This window comes from Bison bison, unplaced genomic scaffold (genome assembly GCF_000754665.1).
Source record: "Bison bison bison isolate TAMUID 2011002044 unplaced genomic scaffold, Bison_UMD1.0 scf7180017864526, whole genome shotgun sequence".
Classification (NCBI taxonomy): Eukaryota; Metazoa; Chordata; class Mammalia; order Artiodactyla; family Bovidae; genus Bison; species Bison bison.
Genome location: NW_011495077.1, coordinates 1541566 through 1565033, shown reverse-complemented (window position 1 = coordinate 1565033; position 23468 = coordinate 1541566). Strand labels below are relative to the sequence as shown.

The window sequence follows — 23468 nt, the reverse complement described above, 5'->3', positions numbered from 1 at the left end:
TCCCCCTCCCCCCTGCCACCCCAGGCCACATCCTGGGGCTACTGGTTGACCTCACAGCCTGTGTGGGCTTCTGCTCTAGAATTTCTTCTTCTGAAGTAGCAGATTATAGGTTTTATTGTGGGAGAGGGATAGTGGATTTCTCTGATATTCTGATGGAAGTTATGGACCCGTTTTCTTAGAAAAATGCATATACTTTGGACATATGAACATAACACTTTACAGAGAATTCCAGGCCTTGTGGAAGCCCTAGGTTAGGAACCTTGGCTCTAAGGGCAATCCATGAACTTTGCTGGAGCTCTTCCAGGTAAAGAGTTTGCCTCTACCCCAGGGTGGAAGGACTTGAGGAATGGCCATGGCTCTGACTTTTGCATTGTCCAGTCAGGAAAAATGCCCCCTTCCTTTGTATAGGAACCTGTTTCAAGAATCTTTCCAAGCATGAAAACAAGCAGCTGAACGGGCCAGCAGAGGCAGGAAGTCTGGACTCCAGCCTAATCCTGGTCACACATCCTGACCTGCTGGTCCAGACACTGGATAAGTTACAGCAAGGCTCATCAAGGTTAACAGTGATCCACAGCATGAGAGTGTTTATTCCTGGGCCCACATAAGGGGCTACGGGGCTGGAGATGGGGAGAGATTGTGACTTTTCAGAGCCAACAGCCAGAATACATCACTAATCCTGTTCTGCCGCCAGTTGCCTCCTATTGCTGTGAGCACATTTGTGTGTAAGCAGATCCAGTCACTTTGTATCTCTTAAGTGCTGAGTGTGTGTGTGTGTGTGTGTGTATTGCTGTGCACCCAGGTGCTCAGCAAGTGCCTTTGAATGATAATGGTGAGGAAATTTTGGGCAGAGGTTTCCAGTGCAGAGCAGGTCAGAGCCTAAACACCTCTGTCTTTGGCCAAAGGGTCTGTTTTTGTGATGGGTACTAGAAAAATCGCTTGGGGTGTCTAAGGCCCTCTGGATGGTAGGGTCAGTCACCAATCAGCATTATTTTTCTTTCAGGTCTCTTAACCTTCATTAACTGTGCCTATGTCAAGTGGGGAACCCTGGTACAAGATGTTTTCACCTACGCTAAAGTATTGGCACTGATCGCCATCATCATCGCAGGCATTGTTAGACTTGGCCAGGGTAAGAAATAATAGTAACAGCAACTCATGTTTGTTAAGCATTTTCCACGAGCTGTACTCTTCTAAGTAGCCTTCGTGCATGATTTCATTTAATAGGTACTGTTACTATTTCCTTTTATTTAGGCCATGCCCCACAGCTCGTGGGATCTTAGTTCCTCCACCAGGGATTGAACCTGTGCCCTCTGCAATGGAAGCTGAGTCCTAACAACTGGACTGCCAAGGAATTCTCTAAAGTCCCTAGCTTAAGTGCATGCTGGGTGCTCAGTCGTGTCTCTTTGTGACCCTATGGATTGCAGCCTGCCGGGTTCCTCTGTCCATGGGATTTTCTAGGCAAGAATACTGGAGTGGGTTGCCATTTCCTTCTCCAGGGGATCTTCCTGACCCAGGGATCGAACCTGGGTCTCAGGCAGATTCTTTACTATCTGAGCTACTAGGGAAGCCCCAGCTTAAATAGTGGAGCTGAAATTTGTACCAGGCAGACTGACCCCCAAACCTGTCCTGTCGTGTCTATGCATGTTGCCTCCCAGGGGAGGTTGATCTTGAGCCAGCTTTTGCAGATTGTCGAGCCCAGTGCTGTGGCAGTGACTGTTCTCCCCCTGGGAGTGGGCATGGGCAGAAATGAACCTGTGGCACCCACTCCTCACCCAGTTTCCAGATGTGAACGCCTATAACTGCTCTGTTGACTGGGCACACTGATCCCTGCCCATCCTCCACTCCGTGTCAGCTGTGTGGTGTTAGGAGGGGAGCAGACAGAACTGCATCACTCCTGTTCTCTAGCCCTTGTGCTCTGTTGTTCTTTACCCTAGAAATTCACCAGGGTCCTTCCTGCTAGGATCCGGGTGCTGATCCCTGCAGTCTGGCCCATTTCTGTAGGTGTCTCTCTTCTGCTCCCCATTCTTTCACTGGTACCCTTACTGCTAAGGTGTTCGAAACCACAGGCATTCTATTATTGTTGTATTCTTCCTCTCCTTTACTGAATCACCTTGTGGTTGGGGTATAGGCCACTAATCCTTCTGCCTTCTGTGTTCTCTGGGTTCCAGGAGCCTCGACTCACTTTGAAAATTCCTTTGAGGGTTCATCATTTTCAGTGGGTGACATTGCTCTGGCACTGTACTCGGCTCTGTTCTCCTACTCTGGCTGGGACACCCTCAACTATGTCACTGAAGAGATCCAGAACCCTGAGAGGTAGGTACTTCACTCTCAACTTTCCATAGCGATGACAGCTGTCATTTACTGAACTCCTACTATGTGCTGATGGCATACAACTGGTCAGTTTTGTCAGCATCATTTTGACAGGCCTGAGGCTGGACAAGTAACTGGGCTTTCCATGATCACAGTGACAGGGCTAAGAGGTGAACTTTCTTATACTAAAAAATTTTACAGGGCTTTTCACATTTGTTCTTGCATTTCTGCATTAATCAAAGTAGGCTGTATCATGTGTTTGTGTTTTTTTAAATTAAAAAAAGACTTTCCTTGATAGATTTTCACTCACCCTTATTCCTATGTGTATAACTTCAGGTCACAGACTACCAGAAACCTTTTCCTTCTGATCCCATGTTTCTCAAATTCCTAAGTGACTTAGGAATTTGTTTGTTTCAGGACACCACTGAATTGTCCTGTAGTCACGGAGAGTGACAAGAACACTGGGCAGGGAGTCAGAGGGCCTGGACTTGTCTTTCCACTGATTCGTTGGGTGACCTTGAGGGAATTCACTGCCATCTCTGCCTGCTCCTGATCTATAACTGAGGGGGTTGAACTATATGACTTTCAGAGCCTTTCCTGGCTCTAAAATTCAGTGACTCTAGGAACTAAGATTTGCCAGGAAATGAGGTTTCTGAAATTCTTAAGTTAAAATAATAATAAACTCCTTTTGGCTTTGAAAAACAAGAGTATTCTTGATATACATCTAGTGTTGCAACCCTGGGAGCAGACAATAGCTGATGGAGGCCTGGGTGGTGCTTCCACCTACTGGACAGAAGCTGAATGACTTGAATATTTGCCCCTCTCTACCCCAGCCCCGCTCCAAGTCTCACTGCAAAGAACATTTATAAAGATCATGGCTTATTTTGGGCCAGAGGGACTATACGCTGTCTTGGCCAAGGGCTAGGGTAGCACTCAAGGTTCTCAAACTGACTAAGGGAGTGGGGTGGGCATATTTCTGATTGCTCGTTCAGGTGTACGTATTGTTATTACTGAGGGCCTGTCTTACTCTCTAGAGAGATTAGATTTCACAATTTCCCTCCATAATTTCTTTTCTATTTAACCTTAAGACAAACTTTCCGGTGTTGATAATCTTGGAGAAGGAAGCCTGATACTAAGAAACCTCGAGTAAAACAAAACCTTCCCGTGCTATTATCACGCCGTGACATGGTTATTTGTTAATCCTTTCCCCTTTTTTGTGTGTGTAGGCCTTTCTCTGAATCTGATATTTCTTCCACCTGATGCTCTTTAGTTCTTGAGTTTAAGCCACTCTCCAACTTAAAGGCAAAAGCACTGGGGACTGCCTTGGAGGCCCCAGCCCTGGATTGGTGCGGGCAGTCTAAGAATCAAAGGACAATGGGGCTGAGACTGTGGGACTGATGGATCTACTGTTCTGTTTGGCTGCAGGAATCTGCCCCTCTCCATTGGCATCTCCATGCCCATTGTCACCATCATATACATCCTCACCAATGTGGCCTATTATACTGTGCTCAACATGAGGGACATCCTGGCAAGCGATGCTGTTGCTGTGGTAAAGGATTTTCACTAGCAGAAGGGTGAGGGTGTGTTTGTGGGCTCTGGGGTATGATGTCGCTCCTCAGAGTCCCAGAAATCCGGTAGTCCTTGGAGTATGCTTAGGGCACTGGGCTTGTCAGGTCCCGTTAGCTATGCTATGTAAGAAGGGTTGGGTTGCCAGCAGAGGGACGAAGGGGTATGCTCTTCCTTGCCTTCCATCTCTGTTGGCTCTTGCTAATGACTCCTCTCCATTTCTTCCCCTTAGACTTTTGCAGACCAGATTTTTGGAATATTCAATTGGACCATTCCGTTAGCGGTTGCATTATCCTGCTTTGGCGGCCTCAATGCCTCCATCGTGGCTGCGTCTAGGTATGAGTGTCTTCTTTACTGAGGAGTATTGTGAAGAGATATGGCAGGGCCAGACTTACAGGATCCACTTGAGTCACCATGCTCCCCAAATGACAGTCAACCCTTTGGCCTCATTCCCATCAGCAGCCTCCAGTGCTCACACGTCTTGGTATTCAACTTCTTTCCAAATTAATCAAACCCTTTTGATGGAGGGAAGGACTTGTGGCACATGAACCCGGCCACACCCACGCTCCCCAGGTTTTTCAGCCTCTCCTATCTTACCCCAAATAGGCTTTTCTTTGTGGGCTCAAGAGAAGGCCATCTCCCTGATACCATCTGCATGATTCATGTGGAGCGGTTCACACCGGTGTCAGCTCTTCTCTTCAATGTAAGTGATCTCAAGGTTGGGCTGAAAGCCAGGTAATGGGGAAGCTTTAGTAACAGTAGATACAATTGTTCTGGCTTCCAAGAAGCTCTAAATATTCTAATAGAAAAACTATCAGCAGACCGTTCACCATGGGCAAGGCACTGTGCTAACTGCTGCAGTGGTTCTGAAGAGAATCCACCTTCTCTAACGAATGGTGGCCTCGTCGTCTAGGGTGAGGCATAATAGTCATGGAATACATTGTAATGGCTGCTGTGGCAGATAATGATGTAGTGTCTATGGGGAGAAATGGTCATTTCTGTAGGGGTAGAAGTGAAAGACAGACTTTGGAGAATTTGAAATGGGTCTTCAAAGTTTAGGGCTGCAAATATTGATGGGCTTTAGGTTAGAAAAATGGCATCAGTCTGGAGGTGTGGAGTTGAGTAGTAGAAAGTAAAAGCTGGACGTGTAGGTTGGAACCATTCTGGAGAGGTTCTGGGGCAAAAGCTATTTGAGGAATTGTTTCGAGCTGTGTTGTATAGAGGATTAAGCTGGCAAGGATTTGAAGAATAGGCTGAAAAAGGCTACTGACTTGATAGGAAATGAATGAAGTTAAGGTGGCAAATGGGGTGCGAACAGAAAAGGACAGTTGGAGAAACTGAGGACTTAACAAGGGGGGTGGATCTGTGGGATAAAGGGGACTGGAAACTGCTTTGCATGACAGAGGCTGACAGGAGCTGACGTGGGCTTGTGCCTACAGGGTCTCATGGCGTTGATCTATTTGTGTGTGGAGGACATCTTTAAGCTCATTAACTACTACAGCTTCAGCTACTGGTTCTTCGTGGGGCTCTCTATTGTGGGTCAGCTTTATCTGCGCTGGAAGGAGCCCAACAGGCCTCGTCCTCTCAAGGTAATTCCTCTCCATCCCACATTTGCTGCACCTGCTCCAGGGATTCTGACACCTACTCAGAAACCTTGGCCCAGAACTGTGGGTGGTACTCACTGAAATGAAGGGGATGACAGGAAGGCTCAGCACTCTGCTCTACGGGAGTGGGGGGTTATTGTGGCTGTCCACCCTGACCTGTTTAACCTCCGATTGTTTCTTCTGGGCCCTCAGCTCAGCCTGTTCTTCCCCATTGTCTTCTGCCTCTGCACCGTCTTCCTGGTGGCTGTTCCACTCTACAGTGATACCATCAATTCTCTCATCGGCATTGGCATTGCTCTCTCAGGCTTGCCCTTTTACTTCTTCATCATCAGAGTGCCAGAACACAAACGACCTCTTTGGCTCCGCAGGATTGTGGGTAAGCCTTGGATCCTTAAGTCAGCTCAGCTGTTGTACAGCTTAGGCTTGTTTTTTTTTTTTCTTTTGCAACTCTTACTCTCCCAAGCCACCTCTGCCATAGCTCCTACCTGTTGTTGAAGTTTAACTGAAATTGTCCCCTTGGGCCCAGCCCCACTCAGTGCCACTTGGACTCAGTCCAGTTGACTTGACTTCTTCTCAGTTCTGACTCAAACCTCTCTTTGTAGCCTCTGTCACGTGGTACCTCCAGGTCCTATGTATGTCAGTTGCTGCAGAGATGGATTTGGAAGATGGAGGACAGCAGTCCAAACAACAGGATCCCAAGTCTAAATAACCACAAGAAATTTCGAGATGTGGAAAGCAGGGGCTTCTATCTCCTGCTGGCTGGAGGCAAGGAAGTTGAAAAGGAAAGCTCACTTCTTTGGAGGCACCTGTCCAGAAGCCTCTTAGGCAGCTTCAGCAACCTCTGAACTTGCTTTCTGAGAGATGGAGAGTAATTTATTTGTTTTGCTACATATTATTCCAGGTTTCTTTTAAAGGGACATAAAGCAGACTGTGATGGGAAGCATGCTAAGTGTGAGCTTGGATGTTCCAGTGGCATGTTCCCATGTGTTAAGATATCCACTCACCTCCAGTGTGCCTGCCCACTCCTCTTCCACTGGAAAATCCAACAATGCTTTAACTTCCTTCTCCTTTAGAGACATGAAACTGTCACAGGTGCTAGACAATAAAAGGGTATGCTTCTAAACTCTGAGTGGCTCCATCATTTTTATACAGTGTCTTAGGGATAGTTTCCATGAGCCAGGCAGGAAGACTAAAAACAATCTTATGTTACAAAGAATCTGAGCATTTCTTCCCTCTTAACCCAGTTGCTGAAGGCTGATGCAATCAGCCTCTACCCAAGAGAACACCTATGCTGCTGTAGCAAAATGCTAGGTTATTTGACAAAAGCTGTATCAACTTCTGTTCCTCTTATCACTAAGAAATAGAGCACATCTACTTCTTGAAGGATATTTTATAGGTAATCTTGGGATAAGTGAATGTGGTTCCTCCATATACATTCGCCACTTACCAGGCATACACCGCTGAAGACAAGGCAAATACGGGTGTGACAACACATCTAGCCCTTCATGCCAGGTTACAACACTGAGATGCCTCCTAAGATCATGGGCCAGCAAGAGCAGTCATCACCCAAGCTATTCTTCCTGAAGCGCGCAATCCATTTCCCTGTTTAGTAAGTGTTAGGAAGCAGTGTGTAGCACAGAGGTTTACTAACTCTGCGGACGGAAAGATCACCTGGCTCCCAGGGTTCTTTCACAATCATGTGGAAGAGTCTGTAGTGGAATCCAATTTTTAAATGAACATCAGTATGTCCCACAGTTTCTAGGTCTGGCGCAAAGACCCAGCATGAAATCGTGTTCGAAGGCTGAGTCTCTGAAGAGACAGAGTTCCTGCCAGTGTGAGCAGGCAGCAGAGGTCAGCCAAGCGTGTCACGCCAGGGTTGCTTTGACTTTGCTTTGTTGCTGCTGCTGCTGCTGCTGCTGCTGTTGGGGGTGTTGGGAGGGTCATTCTTTCCATGCTGCAGCAGAGGGTTGTGGGCAAACGTCTGTCTTAACGGACCTGGGGAAGAAGAGAAAACAAATCCCGATGAACGAAGAAAAGGAAGAAGCAAATGACAGAATTTGGCCTGCAAGGGTTATTTACCCCTGGCAGCGAGCTCCAAGTGGTTCTGCATACGTCGTTCCCGTTCCTGTAGCTGATGGGCCATTTCGGCATTCTTCCAGCCTGTGTAAAGGGGAGGAAGACCATTGGTCCTGGACCCATCTCAAGACCACGTTCCCCCGTCCTTGTCACAGAGGACGGGCCCTTACCTTGTTTGAAGCTCTTTAGGAAGCCTTCTCGTGGAGCTAACTTGTCTGGGTCGTGCACAACACGTTGGGGAATTTTCAGTACAGTGCGTACAGCAGGAATACGGAGACAGGCCACCTGGCCCAGGGAAAACATGTTGGAGGAGAGCCAGTACATGAACACTGCCTGGATGAGAAGAGAAGGCACTCGGAAGCTGCGTCTCTGGGCACCTTGCCAGGAGACTTGGAGACAGCCCCTAAGCCATCACCTACCGTGGGGAAATGGATAGTTATGGGCAAGACTGCCAGGGGCATTAGTCTGATAAAATTTCTCATCCACTGAAGGTCAGAACTTTGCATGCCAGTTTCAGCACCTAACTGGGAAAAAAAGAAAAAGCAAGGGAAGAACATATATTTGACGAGCAAATGCATGTCATTGATCCTGGTTCAGATCTCTTACCCATCAGTTCTGTTTCTCCAGGGAGTGAAGAATGACCATTCTATACAACTGCTTTCCTTTCACTCCCCACTCTGCAGGACAGGCACTTGGCGAACCCGGGCTTACCTCAAGGACACCCCACATTGTAGCTGTGACCACTAGAGGTAATACGTAGATGGGGTCAGATAGTGTGAGATCCTGGAACCACCAGAGACCACCTGTCTGCAGGCTGGGCACGGGAAGGTTGGCCATTTCTCTCAAGGCAATGAAGAAGGAGATGAAGATCGGGGCCTGTGACACAGGATAAACAGTGTCAGTACCCTTTAACAGAGGGAACATTTTAATTACTCCATTATTGAAACCCATAATGGGTTTATGTAGCATAATATCACCGCCAACCTGCTTTTAGGGTCTGCTGCTAAGTCGCTTCAGTCGTGTCCGACTCTGTGCGACCCCATAGATGGCAGCCCACCAGGCTCCCCCGTCCCTGGGATTCTCCAGGCAAGAACACTGGAGTGGGTTGCCATTTCCTTCTCCAATGCATGGAAGTGAAAAGTGAAAGTGAAGTCGCTCAGTCGTGTCCAACTCAGCGACCTCATGGACTGTAGCCCACCAGGCTCCTCCGTCCATGGGATTTTCCAGGCAAGAGTACTGGAGTGGGGAGCCATTGCCTGGGAAACACAGAGGAGGTAATCTGATTTTTAATTTTTGTTGTTGTTTCTCTTAATCTGATTGTTTCTGAAGTTAGAGGGGAAATGTTTTTTGCTCACCTGAGTCAGTGGTAGAATGAGAGGTCTAAAGAGTTTAATATCATGCTTTTTCTGGTAGAATGTCATCTCCGAGGAGGCCCTGTAAACTGGGAAGGGAGTAGAAGTTAATGGTTGGGCTAACAGCTAGGTTGGTGGAGGTGACCATCCTCATAACCTGGCCCATGAGTCACATCTAACCGACCCTGGCCAGGCACTGGAAGCAGTAGGCCCACGAAGCAGGTATATCTCAGAACTTGCCCAACTGTAGTAACTCCCAATTTGAGTTGTTCCCCCTCCTACCCACTGCCCTCTCCCCGCCCCCAGCTGTATGTAGGGAAAACAGGTCCTCTCCCATGCTCATTCTGTGACTGACTCACATTCTGTGTGGTTTCCTGTCAACTTGGCCTCTCTGATTCGAGCGGAAAACTTCTGAATCTCTGGCAAATGATTGTGAATCTTGGCTGCCTCTCGTTGGCCCTTCACGATGAGAGGAAACACCAGGCAGCGGGCAAGGACTGTGCCTGGAAACACAAACTAGGAGTGGAGTGACATTCTGCATTCTCCATCAAGCCATTCTGTAGCTAGACGGCTAAACGTTTCTAGGTCCTCCCTGAGAGGGTCTCTTGCCTGGACCTTCCCACCCTGTGGCTCATGCCCACAGGCCCCAAACAAAGGGCGCGGTGTGACTCAGTTCCTTTGAGGCTCAGTCCTCTGCTTTGACATCAGAAGTCTGGCATTAACTTCTCCAAACAACTAACCAGCAATCTTATTTCCTCAAAAAGGTGACAGAAGCTACTTTTATAGATCGATGGTTTCCAAACTTTTCTATGATTAATGGACTCCTTTTTTCCTCAATTCTAAGTGTAACCACAATATACATAACAAATAAAATCAAGCTACCCTGGGTGAGGAGGCTTGTCTGACTGTTAAGACTGTTCAATCTTTGGAATTTGCTTTGCTCAGAAGCACTTTCACAGAATTCTGGGGCTCCCAGGAATGAAGTCTGAAAAATGCTGTCCTAGAAACGTCTGGAATAGGAGGTAACCTGGTGGCCTACTGCTTTAACTCCTTCCTATTTCTTTTCTTACATTTCACATTTCCTGATCATTTCAACAAATATTTATTTAGTTGATGGTATCTGTGATAAGCAAGTGGGCCTGGGCTGAGAAGAGACAAGGGGGAGATACACATTTAAGCTTTATCACCATAATGATAAATGGTGTGAAGTGGACGGAGAAGGGAGCTAAGGACAGAACCCGGAATACCAGCACTGAAGGGGCAGGTAGAGTCCTGAGCAATGGAGATGGGAGGATATGGACAAAGTTGCAAAAGCCAAGGGGCAGGTTCCACACTCTACCATGTCTGATGCAGAAAGGGCAAGTATGAAAAGTGGACTAAGAAATGATATCACTGGCAGTTAGAACGAGGTGGTATAAATCAGACTGCTGAGGGTCACAGAACAGAAAGAGAGAAAAGCCTACTGGGTGTAGAATACTCTTTTAAATGATAGCTATGAAGAGACGGAGAAAGGGTAGTAGTTAAAAGTGAATTAACGATGAGGCAAAGGAATTTACCAAGAAACACATGGTATGCCTGCACACACCTATATGTTCAGAGAAGGCAGTAAAGATGGAGAAACTGAAGACATGGGGGAGAGAAGATCACTGGAGCAACGTATGGGGAGAAACAGAATTTAAAGCAGTTTTAACCTTATAAGAGGAGCAATGTGAGTATCTTCCCATCTGACCTGATCTTCTGCTCTCTTATCAGGCTTCATCACTTTTACGGAGGTCCCCATACTTAAACCCTACCCTCACATTCAAAAACTTACAGTTCTTAAATCCTAGATGACCTAGTGGTTTTAAAATGCCCCCAAGAAATACAGTGGAGTGCATCTAAGTGTCATGAACCTCTTTCACTCATTTGCATCATCGGCTTTTCTCAGCTATAAACTTATGCAACTATTTCCTCTATCCACGCATAGAGCTGCTATCTTTAAAGTTCTACCCCAAACCCCCATTTCCTCTACCCTTGTACAGATATGTTCCCCTTACATGCAGCAATGGCTCCCCACCATGGTAGGCCTAGGTTAACATGCATAAATTCAAGTAAGTTCTGGATCAGTCCCACTGGGGTGTAGGACCCCAGCCCAAGTTCAGCAAAGCTCTGCTCCGCAGCAGCTTGGATGACATCTGCGGCCTCTCCAGAAGCCACTTCAGGTACTGCTGGTACTGCTGTGGGTGGGGGAGTTGCAGGAATGACTGGAGGGGCCGGAACCTGTGGGGGAAAAAAGTCATGTATTATATTCGGTCCCTAGAGGAGGAAATGGCAACCCACACTAGTATTCTTGTCTGAAAAATCCCATGGACAGAGGAGCCTGGTGGGTTACCGTCCAAAGGGTCACAGAGAGTCGCTTGAGCGACTAAGCACATTATATTCAGCAGGGGGCAGACACATAGAAAACGAGGTCCCTCTTACAACAACCAACACTGGGGTACTTACTCTCTGGACTCCCTATTTCTTGTTCTCCCATGGTAGCCTATACTGTCCAAAGAATTCAAAGCTTAAAAATGACATTTAATGTCAGGAAGTCAATTAAAAATTATTTTTCTAGGTTTTATGATGCTTATGGTATTTGTCAGTTTTTCAAAAAACATTACTTTGTAAAGGTTTCTTATTTTAAATACATATTCCTGTTCATGATTTTTAAAAAAGGATATTTTATTTTCCCCTCTAAGCAGGAAGATAAGTTACTCAGAATAAGACTTCATGACTCTCCTTCATGTTAGGAAGTTATTTCTTATATTAGTATTTTCCAAATTTCAGTTGCATGAGTATCACTGGCACAATTTTGCATACACTTAAACTATTATAATTTTTCTTTAAACAACTCAGTTTTTAAGATGGTATCTACTTGGTGCTGAGAAATATTAATGTCCATGAAATCAGGGACATACAAGTTGTAATTGTGTCAACTGAAAACACGCACAACCTCAAAGTTGAGAATTGTGTTTTATTTGGGACATTACTGACACAGCCCAGGACACAGCCTCTCAGGTCTGAGGAAGAAGCCAGGATATGCAAGAATTTTTGCAAAAGAAACAACCCCCCAAAACCAGGTAGTCAAACACCAAAAGATTACTGCTAATTCAAGAAAAACCAGGTAGGTGTCTCAAGTTAATGAATTTAGTGCTTTTCTATGTATGGAAAGCTACAAGAGCCTCGGTTTATTGAAATCATTCCTTTGATATATACCTTAACTTTCTAGGGCCAGTATTCTGCTTCTCCATCCTGAATCCCCTCAGGATGCACTATAGGGGTGGCTGCAGTGGCTGATGGCCCCGATATACTTTGTTTGCTGACGCGGCAGGTGACATTCTTTGGTCATAAATTTTTTCTCTTTTTTTCCTCTTTTCAGGTCATAAATTTGACCAAAAGTTGGGAGGCATTATGACTAGTTTTGTCCCATGGCACTAGGAAGGCTGATGTGTAGATCTGGCAAAGATTCTGCCGATAGGCCACTCAAACTGCTTACTTTTGGATCAGGCCCTGTTGATAATCTAAAATTCTCTAGATTGCCTGTGAAAGACCGCTATGTGGAAGAAAAACGTTGCCTGCCATATGAGTAAACAAAGGGTGCGGGAGCCATCAGCCACCCTCAACTGTATACCCTGAGGGGATTCAGGACGGAGGAAAACAGAATATTGGTGCTATATACTGGTAGCTCAGACTGTAAAGCATCTGTCTACAATGCGGGAGACCCGGGTTCGATCCCACGCTCGGGAAGATCCGCTGGAGAAGGAAATGGAAATCCACTCCAGTACTATTGCCTGGAAAATCCCACGGACAGAGGAGCCTGGTAGCTATAATCCATGGGGTCACAAAGAGTCGGACACGACTGAGCGACTTCACTTACTTACTTTATACTTAAGGTGCTTATCAAAGGAATGATCTCAACAAGCCCAGACTCTTACATCAGTCCATACATAGAAAAGTGCTAAACTCATCAACTTGAGATATCTGGTTTTGCTTTTCTTTTTTTTTATAAATAACATCTGGCAGTTTATTAAAAAATGGAGCATACTGAACAACAAACTATCTTACACCTTTCAGGAAGAAAAAACACTAAATTTAAAAAGACATCACCCACTCAATTTGGACACAACACCTCTACTCAATTAAGAGAATCATTTGCACAGTCCAGGTCTTTACTTCTACACCCATCAGGCCATGAATTCATAGGGAATGGGCTCCAACAGTTCGGGTTCCTTTCCATTGGTCCTCACAAAGTGTGCTTCTCTGGGTGGAGCAGGTTGGTGCTTCAGCTGAACCCAAGTCCCTTTCTCTTTGGCTTCCTTCTTTTTCTGATCATTTTCCTTCACACGTTTCAGGAAGCTATCTCGGCTCTTAGAGTGCTTAATATGCTCGATACGCACACTAATTCTCTTGGCAAGAATCTTGCCCTTAACTTGTTTGTTTACAATGATGCCAACAGCATGCTGGGTGACATTGTAGATTCTCCCAGTTTTGCCATGGTAACATTTGTGGGGCATTCCTTTTTGAACAGTACGCATTCCCTTGATATCTACAATATCACCCTTCCTGTAGATTCGCACGATGTGGCCAAAGGAACAACTCCATGTTTTCTGAAAGGCCTGGAGAACATGTAGCGGGTGCCCCGCTTCTTTCCCTTTGTGTTGGTCATCTTGGCGAATCAGTCTGAGGGGCCGGGAGAGAGAAGAGCCTGGTTTTTCTTTAATACTATTTTAAAAAAATCTTTTGATATTCTGACTACCTGTTTCCCGCCACCTCCCCAAACTTCCATATATCCTGGCTCCTTTCTTACCTCTTTGGAACAGCCCCTCAGAGCTTATCTGAGAGGCAGTCTTCCAGGCATAAGTCCTTAGCAAGTTCACTGAATAAAACATAATCTTCAACTTTTGGGTTGTACACTTTTCACAGTTAACCATTTTGGTGACTACCAAAGGATCCAGAGTATACCTCTCTCCTTCACCTGAACTCTTTGAGGACTTAGGGCCTCATATTAGCAGAGGCCTCTTGGGACTGTCTGCCTCCTTGGAGAGTCCAGACAATTCAGGGGGATTCTTGGATCTCCTGACTATTGGCTGATGATTCTGAGTTTTATTTGGCAGTCTCTAACTGGTACCTGGCTCCCCAGCTGAAAGATACTAGGGGAGCCCAGATGAAAGATGGGGAGTTGCTCAGTAGAGACACCAAGCAGTCTAAACTGGGTGATTAGATGAGAGGCTGGCCTAACATCTTTGCCTCCAACTAACACTCTAGCCACGTCTATGTATGTACAAAACGTGTAAGTACTCACTTAATTGGGAATTAAAGGAAATCTTGCCCTGAAAATGGCCAATATGGGGCTCTTTTATTGCATTTGCAGTTAAGTTTGACCAACCTGGATAACCACGATGGTGTGATCACTCATCTAGAGCCAGACATCCTGGAGTTTGAAGTCAAATGGGCCTTAGGAAGCATTACTACAAACAAAGCTAGTGGAAGTGATGGAATTCCATCTGAGTTATTTCAAATCCTAAAAGATGATGTTGTGAAAGTACTGCATTCAACATGCCAGCAAATTTGGAAAAACTCAGCAGTAGCCACAGGACTGGAAAAGGTCAGTTTTTATTCCAATGCCAAAGAAGGGCAATGCCAAAGAATGTTCAAACTGCACAACTGCACCTATTTCAAATGCTAGCAAAGCAATGCTCAACATCCTCCAAGTGAGGCTTCAACAGTATGTGAACTGAGAACTTTCAGTTGTACAAGCTGGATTTAGAAAAGGCAGAGGAACCAGAGGTCAAATTGCCAACATACGCTGAATCACAGAAAAAGCAAGAGAATTCCAGAGAAACATCTACTTCTGCTTCATTGACTGTGTTAAAGCCTTTGATTGTGTGGGTCACAACAAACGGCAGAAAATTCTTAAAGAGACAGGAATACCAGAACATCTTACCTGCCTCCTGTAAGAAAGGAGAAACCTGTACACAAGTCAGGAAGCAACACTTAGAACGGGACATGGAACAACAGACTGGTTCCAAATTGGGAAAGGAGTACGTCAAGGCTGTATATTGTCATCCTGCTTATTTAACTTCTATGCAGAATACATCATGTGAAATGCCGAACTGGATGAAGCTCAAGCTGGAATCAAGACTTCAGGGAGAAATATCAATAACCTCAGATATGCAGATGACTCCACCCTAATGGCAGAAAGTGAAGAGGAACTAAAGGGCTAAAGGTTCTAAAGAACTAAAGGTCGAAGAGGAGAGTGAAAAAGCTGGCTCAAAACTCAACATTCAAAAAAACTAAGATCATGGCATCCGGTTCCACTACTTCATAGCAAATAGATAGGGAAACAATGGAAACAGTGACCGACTTTATTTTCTTAGGCTCCAAAATCACTGTGGACAGTGGCGGCAGCCATTAAATTAAAAGACGCTTGCTCCCTGGAGAAGGAAATGGCAGCCCACTCCAGTATTCTTGCCTGGAGAATCCCATAGACAGAGGAGCCTGGCAGGCTACAGTCCATGGGGTCGCAAGAGTCGGACATGACTTAGTGCACTGTCTCACCTCAGAGATCCTGCCACATATACCACAAAAACCAAACATCCCCCAATGACCTTGGCCCCACTGTTCCAATCACTCCCAGGTGGGAATTCAGGCACATGTCCACAGAGGTCACAGACAACATACATACGGTTCTGTTATGTCCCATATATTACCCTTTCATGTCCCAAGGAAGACATTTTCTCTTAGAGATTTTCATTTAGTTTATCTTTAAAAAATCTTGTGTTAAACTTGCCTCCATCTTTTTCTTGGGTAAGGACAACCCAGAAATGGCCCTTTTGTGTCTGTGATGTTGCCATTCACAGCTTTCTTGATAGGCCTAGTACAATCTTGAGAACAGGGTTGCTGTATGCTGAGTGTCAGATGGTAGCTCTTAGCTTTGCCTATCTTAGGTAGTTATGCTGTGCATTTTTTATTGGTGTACCATGTTTGATTTGTCCCTAATACCTTTGAAGTTTTTCTGAGAAATGAATAATGCAACATGAACTTATTAAAATACATTTTAAGCCTTTAAAAAAATAAAATAAAATAAAAGACGCTTGCTCCTTGGAAGAAAAACTATGACAAATCTAACAATGTATTAAAAAGCAGAGACATCACTTTGCCCACAAAGGTCTGTATACTCAAAGCTATGGTTTTTGCAGTAGTCATGTACAGGTGAGAGAGTTGGATCATAAAGAAGGCTGAGTGCCAAAGAATTGGTGCTTTCGAACTGTGGTGCTAGAGAAGATGCCTGAGAGTCCCTTGGACAGCAAAGAGATCAAAGTAGTCAATTCTAAAGGACATCAACACTGAATATTCATTGGAAGCACTAATGCTGAGGTTCCAATACTTTGGCCATCTGATGTGAAGAGTCAACTCACTGGAAAAGACCCTGATGCTGGGAAAGACTGAAGGCAAGAAGAAAAGGGGGTGGCAAACGATGGTTGGATGGCATCATCGACTCAATGGATATGAGTTTGAGCAAACTCCAGGAGATAGTGAAGGATAGGGAAGCCTGGCATGGTGCAGTTCATGGGGTCACAAAGAGGTGGACATCACTGAACACCTGAACAAAAGACTCCTGTATCTTTCCTTACACAGAAAAGTGCTAAACTCATAAACTTGAGACACTTGGTTTTTCTTTAACAGTAATCCTTTGATGTTTCAACTACCTTTTTGTTTGTTTTGCAAAACTCCTATATACCTTGGCTCCTCACTCACCTCTTTGGAACAATCCCTCAGAGCTGGGAGCTTGCATCCTAGTTAAGTCCTCAGTAATGCCCCAAATTCTCCAAGCCAGGCTTCAACAATACATAAACTATGAACTTCCAGATGTTCAAGCTGGTTTTCGAAAAGGCAGAGGAACCAGAGATCAGATTGCCAATATCTGTTGGGTCATCAAAAAAGCAAGAGAGTTCCAGAAAAACATCTACTTCTGCTTTATTGACTACACCAAAGCCTTTGACTGTGTGGATCACAAAAAACTGTGGAAAATTCTTAAAGAGATGGGAATATCAGACAACCTTACCTGCCTAATGAGAAATCTGTATGTAGGTCAAGAAGCAAGTTAGAACTGGACATGGAATAACAGACTCGTTCCAAATTGGGAAAGGAGTATGTCAAGGCTGTGTATTGTCACCCTGCTTATTTAACTTCTATGCAGAGTCCATCATGTAAAATGCTGGGCTGGATGAAGCCCAAGCTGGAATCAAGACTGCCAGGAGAAATATCAATAACATCAGATATGCAGATGACACTACCCTGATGGCAGAAAGTGAAGAAGAACTAAAGAATCTCTTGATGAAAGTAAAAGAGGAGAGTGAAAAAGTTGGCTTAAAGCTCAACATTCAGAAAACTAAGATCGTGGCATCCGGTCCCATCACTTCAGGCAATCAGATGGGGAAACAATGGAAACAGTGAGAGACTTTATTTTTGGGGGCTCCAAAATCACTGCAGATGGTGACTGCAGCCATGAAATTAAAAGATGCTTGCTCCTTGGAAGAAAAGCTCCAACCTAGACAGCATATTAAAAAGCAGAGACATTACTTTGCCAACAAAAGTCCGTCTAGTCAAAGCTATGGTTTTTCCAGTAGTCATGTATGGATGTGAGAGTTGGACTATAAAGAAAGATGAGTGCCAAAGAACTGATGCCTCTGAACTGAGGTGTTGGAGAAGCTCCTGAGAGTCCCTTGGACTGCAAGGAGATCCAACCAGTTCATCCTAAAGGAAATCAGTCCTGAGTATTCATTGGAAGGACTGATGCTGAAGCTGAAACTCTAATACTTTGGCCACCTGATGGGAAGAGCTGACTCATTTGAAAAGACCCTGATGCTTGGAAAGATTGAAGGCAGGAGGAGAAGGGGCCAACAGTGGATGAGATAGTTGGAGAGCATCACTGACTTGATGGATATGAATTTGAGTAAGCTCCCAGAATTGGTGATGGACAGGGAAGCCTGGTGTGCTACAGTTTACTGGGGTCACAAAGAGTCGAACACGACTGAGTGACTGAACTGAACTGAATGCCCCAAGTAAGACTCAACTCTCAACCTTTATGTTGTGCTTTTTTTCCCCCCAGTTGATAACTCATTTATTTTGCTGCACCATGTGGGTTGTGGATTTCCTAACTTATGAAAATAACACCAAGTTATTATTTTTTCTTGCTGAAAACGTTGCCAAAGAATATGAACTTACTGACTTTTAGTAAACCTAGGTAGAATAAAAGATATGTCTAACTGATTAAGCCAGCATGCTTAAGCTAGCTTTAACACCAGATATTAATTTACTACTTCCTAGATCACATGAACCCGAAATTCATTCTGGCCAGTTTCCTTTATATAGAAAGAGTTAATTTGTAAGTACTTACTTTAAAGTCAATTAAATAGAGGCCTTTTATAAATTTTGAAAAGTATATCCAGAGGTAGTGACATCTTATATGTATAATATATACGCTGCTGCTAAGTCACTTCAGTCGTGTCTGACTCTGTGCGACCCCATAGACGGCAGCCCACCAGGCTCCACCGTCCCTGGGATTCCCCAGGCAAGAACAGTGGAGTGGGTTGCCATTTCCTTCTCCAATGCATGAAAGTGAAAAGTGAAAGTGAAGTCGCTCAGTCATGTCCGACCCTCAGCGAGCCCATGGACTGCAGCCTTCCAGGCTTCTCCGTCCATGGGATTTTCCAGGCAAGAGTACTAGAGCGGGGTGCCATTGACTTCTCCATAATATATATACAGACATACAAACAGATAATACTAGAGATCTCATAGTTTCATTAAAATACTTAGTTATGTGGAAAAGGAAATGGCAACCCACTGCAGTATTCTTGCCTGAGAAATCCCATGGACAGAGAAGCCTGGGGGGGACTACCGTCCATGGGGTCACAAAGAGTCGGACACAACTTAGCAACCAACAACAACAACAAAAAACTCAAGTTTTGAATCAAGTATTAATAAACTTACTAGTTTAGAGGCTATATTTACATTTCTGATTTATAGAGATTTTCAAGACAAAAATAGTTGCTTTTAATTTCCCAAAGAACTGGTCAATTGCCTAAGTGATACTAAGACTGATTTGCTGAACTAAATTTTGTTTTCTTTTTTAATCACTGACTTCCAACTAAACTGAAAATCAAGATTTCTACATTATAGAACTTTAGGGTTCAATTTACTATGTCTTCAAAAGTTTTTATAAGGCATTCAACAAAGGCCCTCTTTCTGAGTGCACCAGTTAGACCCAGAGCAAATCTCTATTACTATTTTTGCTAGCCCTGGGACATCAGCTCCCAGTTTTTACGTTATGGTGTGTGTGCTCTGATAACCCTACTGGTTTCCTTTAGTATGGTTAATTACTATAGTCTGAGGAGCAGATTTATATGCCCTGTCTTATAATAATAACAGGCAGGAAAGTGAGACATGATGTCTATCCCACAATAAGGCAAAAGAGATATAATCATCTTACATAAAGCCCATTTAAATATACCAGTTTTGATAAATTTTTATCTCATTTCTATCAACTTCTATAACTTTAACTTTAGTCTCTGTCAGGATCACATCAAGTCTTGGTCTTAGAAGCAGTCCAGAAACTTCCTTTTTAATAAAATCATTTGATCTATTTTTGTATAAAAGGCTCCGGGTTCCCAGTGAGAGGTTGAGCCAAGGGACTCAGGCTCTTTTATCAATTTTTTAAAACTTAATCAACTGCCCCAACTGTTGTCCCAAGCAACTGTTAGTCAGATATCTCTGTTTAAGTTTCTTCTAGCCTTTAGGGGGAAGAAAAGCTAATACTGGGACCAATAATGTTGGTCCATCCAACCTAAGGTAATGTGTTGAAACCTTTTGTTTTGATCCTATTAGCATCTGTTTTATATATCTTTTTTCTTAATATAACCACTTAAAGATTTCTTTATCCATTTGAGACATGAGTTCTTTAACATTTCCACTTTAGTGGGAAGAAGTTTGTAGATTTTCTCTTCATTTCTTAAACCTCCGTTAATCAGCCTAATCAACATTAATGATCTTCATGTTTTTATTAGCATCTGTAAAACCCACTCACTGAAGGGAAACAGAAACCACAAATAAGGTTGTCCATACCTTTTTTAAAAAACAAAAAAACTAACAGAATTCTTAGGTTAACTACTGTGTGTGTGTGTGTGTGAGTTTGTGTGTAGTCACCTTCTGTTTTTTTTTCCATAGGTATCAATAAACAGCTGTATATAATGAGAGCTCTGTAAAAATGTATCTATGAAGACATTTTTCCAATTTAAAGCATCAGTGGTTATTGACAGGTGGCACTTTAATTACAACTCAAATCAGTAAGACAAAAGAGGTACCCCTACAAGAAAGTACAAAGGATGTAGCCTTCAGAAGATCTATAAAGTTTACTCAAAACAGTATAAGAAAGTAAAGGTCGTTATTGTATAGGCTGATGCAACCAAGATTAAGATGACTGAAGTCCCTGAGAATTGGCACGGTCAGACAAAAGACTGCCCAGAAGCTCAGTCTATTTAATTGGCTGCCGAATGCACACCATACTTTCAAATGGGGAGCCAGGTACCTGTTAGACATTGCCAAATACAAGGATTATCAACCAGTAAGTGGGAGATCTGAGAACCAGGAGAGACTCACCCACATTTGTCTGGACTCTCTGAGGAGGCAGATAGGCACAAGAGGCCCCTGCTTGTACCAAGGCCCCAGTTCAGGGGAAGGGGAAAACGCTACTCTGGGCCCCTTCGCTGGTAGCCCAAACTGCCCACTGGAAAAAAAACAAGACCTAAAAGTTGAGAATTGTGTTTCATTTGGGGCATTACTGAGGGGCTTCCCTGGTGGCTCAGATGGTAAAGAATCACCCTGCAAAGCAGGAGAACAGGGTTTGATCCCTGGGTGGGGAGGATCCCCTGGAGAAGGGAATGGCTACCCACTCCAGTATTCTTGCCTGGAGAATTCCATGCACAGAGGAGCCTGGCGGGCTACAGTCCATGAAGTTGCAAAGAGTTGACTGAGCGACTAATACTTATTATTATTACTCGGGTCTTAAGCCTAGGACACAGGCTCTCAGCTCTGAGGGACTGTTCAGAAGAGGTAAGGGAGGAGCCAGGATATACAGGAGTTTGCCAAACAATGCCCCTCAGTCCCAGCCCAACCAGGTAATTACAACACCAAAAAATTACAGCTAATAAAAACCAGAAGTCTCAAGTTAATGAATTGTGTTTTTCTATGTATGGAAAGATGCAAGAGTTCGGGCTTACTGAAATCACTCCTTTGATATGTACCCTAACTAGCTACCGCTAGTACTGTTTCTCCATCCTCAATTCCCTCAGGGTGCACTTGTTGGGGGTGGCCACTGGGACTGCTGGCCTCAACATCCTTTGTTTACTGATATGGCAGGTGACATTCTTTATCCACATTTGACATGCAAATTATAATTTTTCCAATATACAAACAGAATTGCATCTTATTTCACCATCAGTGGCTTGCCACCATTCTGGCAAACAACGCCTTGTTTACAACATAAACTTTTCCTCCTGCGCTCTCAATAATTTTACCACTGATGTGAAAATCTATCCCAAGCAGAGATGCTATCATTTGGGGAGTTGGGTGGTGTGTGGACAAGAACACAGCTCCATATTCCCCTCCTCCCAATCAAAGCAAAATAAAAATAAAATCTGCAAGAAGCACCATTCCTAACATTTCAGTGACGAAATGTCTCTTACCTGGGCTTCTCCAAAAGAGACAGCAGAGGTACTGAGGCCGCGGGGGCCTGGGGCCATGAGCAGGACATAGCGCGGGTGCCCGAGGCACCGGTCGGCTGGGAACCCGAGCCCAGCTGTCAGCGGTTTCCGGGGCCACTGGCAGGGCCCTGCGACGCTGTGGAACTGAGTGGGTAAAAGGGAGATGGAGTCCTTTTATCAGGTAAAATCGATAATTATGCTCATCCCTCCCCTCAGGAGACAGGCAGCCAATTTCCACAGGTGAGGACTCTTCTACTCCCCGCGCTCAGACTGCGAGCCCGAAAGCATGCAAGCTGTGAGTCCTGCTTCTCAGCTACCGCAGACCCACCCCGGGGCCCAGAAGTTGAGCCTGAGGTTTCTCTAGAAGAAGTGACGCTTGTCCCAGGAACAGACTAAAATACGAGGCTGCTGACCCCGCGGAGTCTGGGACGTAACCCTTCGGCGCCCTCATATGACCCGAGGCCACGAGAAGGAGGTCCGGGTGAGCAGGTCAGCGTCTGCTCATGCCCGTTTGCACAAGCCACTCCTGGCTCGGCTCACAGGGTCAGTGAGGCATCCTGGCGCTCGGACCCGGGGTATCCTTACCTGACGCTGGGGCCGTAGTAAGCGCAGAAGCTGCCGGCGTCCGCACATCAACGCCAACGCCATCTTGCCGGGAAGAGGACGTACGTTCGCGTTTGCGCACTGAGAACCGCAGCCTCGCGGGAGGAAGCCCTTTTGGAAATGGGCGTGAAGTCAGAGTTTTACCACGCTCAAGAGGTAAAGGAAACTGGAGCTTGGCGGCCATATTTGAAGTGGGTAAGAAGCCGCAAAGGGACATTAACGAGATCGCGCTGATTCTGTTTTCAGGAGATTGAAGTTCAGAGCCTAATAACCGGGTTTTGTTAGTGGCTGTAAATCCTGAGCGGTTTTCTCTCTATACTTAAAATCCGCTCTTCTCTAAAAAAGACTCTCCAGAGGGTCTGGCTGTCCTCGGTGTGGGTTTTCTGTACCCAGTGATGTTTGATTTGTTGTTGCTAGGTAATATTGTAATGTATCGGGAAGCCTGGCGTGCTGCAGGCAGTCCGTGGGGTCGCAGAGTCGGACGCAACTGAACTACAACAAATTACAGTGCGTGCTAAGTTACTTTAGTCGTGTCCGACTCTTTGCGACACCATGGACTGTAGCCCACCAGGTTCCTCTGTCCATGGGATTCTTCAGGCGAGAATATTGGTGTGGGTTGTTATTTCCTCCTCCAGGGGATCTTCCCAATTCAGTGATCGAACCGGTGTCCCTTATGTCTCCTGCATTGTCAGGCAAGTTCTTTACCACTGGCGCCACCTGGGAAGCCCCTGTAATCACTGATCCAGTGAAATTTGAGAATGGTCTGGAATTAGAAACTGAAGGAAGGTAGCTTCTAGGAAATACTTTCCTTCCAGATAAAAAGAGAAAACTTCAAGAGGAGGCTCTGCGCTTTCCTTAGGGTGATTGAGGAGCTTCTTGTGACATTGAGGGGACAAATCTTTTTTAAAAATATGTATTTAGTTGCAGCATGTGAACTCTTAGTCAGGACATGCGGGATCTAGCTCCCTGACCAGGGATGAACCTTGGCCTTCTGCCTTGGGAACAAGGAGTCTTAGCCATTGGACCACCAGCGAAGTCCCCTAGGGGACAAATCTTTAAAGATGAGAGGCGAACATGCTGAAGATGGTTGTATGGAAAGATAGAAAATCCCCTGGAAAATCCCCGAATACTTGATGATGTCATTGAGCTGTTGCTGCATCAGAATTAGACCCACCTGT

The 23468-nt window shown here is 44.9% G+C and overlaps 2 protein-coding genes across 7 annotated transcripts in view; one reads left to right on the top strand and one right to left on the bottom strand.

Moving 5' to 3' along the window:
- Positions 1-6600, top strand: part of SLC7A7 (solute carrier family 7 (amino acid transporter light chain, y+L system), member 7) — a 37112-nt gene extending 30512 nt beyond the window's left edge. For all 6 annotated transcript variants that reach the window (XM_010831244.1, XM_010831242.1, XM_010831245.1 and 3 more), the window contains 8 exons: positions 1001-1126; positions 2166-2310; positions 3733-3856; positions 4106-4209; positions 4480-4576; positions 5313-5462; positions 5670-5853; positions 6080-6600. In XM_010831244.1, coding sequence (XP_010829546.1) covers positions 1001-1126; positions 2166-2310; positions 3733-3856; positions 4106-4209; positions 4480-4576; positions 5313-5462; positions 5670-5853; positions 6080-6186 — 1037 coding nt within the window. In that variant the 3' untranslated portion in view covers positions 6187-6600. The remainder of the gene's footprint in view (positions 1-1000; positions 1127-2165; positions 2311-3732; positions 3857-4105; positions 4210-4479; positions 4577-5312; positions 5463-5669; positions 5854-6079) is intronic.
- Positions 6601-6849: 249 nt separating this feature from the next.
- Positions 6850-22381, bottom strand: LOC104981984 (mitochondrial inner membrane protein OXA1L). Its single transcript, XM_010831240.1, has 10 exons — positions 22273-22381; positions 21670-21831; positions 10942-11164; positions 9265-9408; positions 8909-8994; positions 8265-8429; positions 7973-8077; positions 7724-7886; positions 7557-7637; positions 6850-7472 (listed from the first exon to the last, which is right to left on the bottom strand). The coding sequence occupies exons 1-10, from the start codon at positions 22333-22335 to the stop codon at positions 7330-7332; spliced, it is 1335 nt and encodes a 444-aa protein (XP_010829542.1). The 5' UTR covers positions 22336-22381; the 3' UTR covers positions 6850-7329.
- Between the last annotated feature and the right edge of the window lie 1087 nt (positions 22382-23468).

What these genes read in the sequence shown, in the direction of transcription:
- LOC104981984 (XM_010831240.1), bottom strand. Translation starts at nt 22,335, where the DNA reads ATGGCGTTGGCGTTGATGTGCGGACGCCGGCAGCTTCTGCGCTTACTA. An exon ending in TACTACGGCCCCAGCGTCAG is followed by an intron (nt 21,832 to 22,272) that starts GTAAGGATACCC and finishes TTACCCACTCAG; the next exon opens with TTCCACAGCGTCGCAGGGCC. An exon ending in GTGGGGAGCCATTGCTGCAT is followed by an intron (nt 9,409 to 10,941) that starts GTAAGGGGAACA and finishes TTGTGTTTCCAG; the next exon opens with GCACAGTCCTTGCCCGCTGC.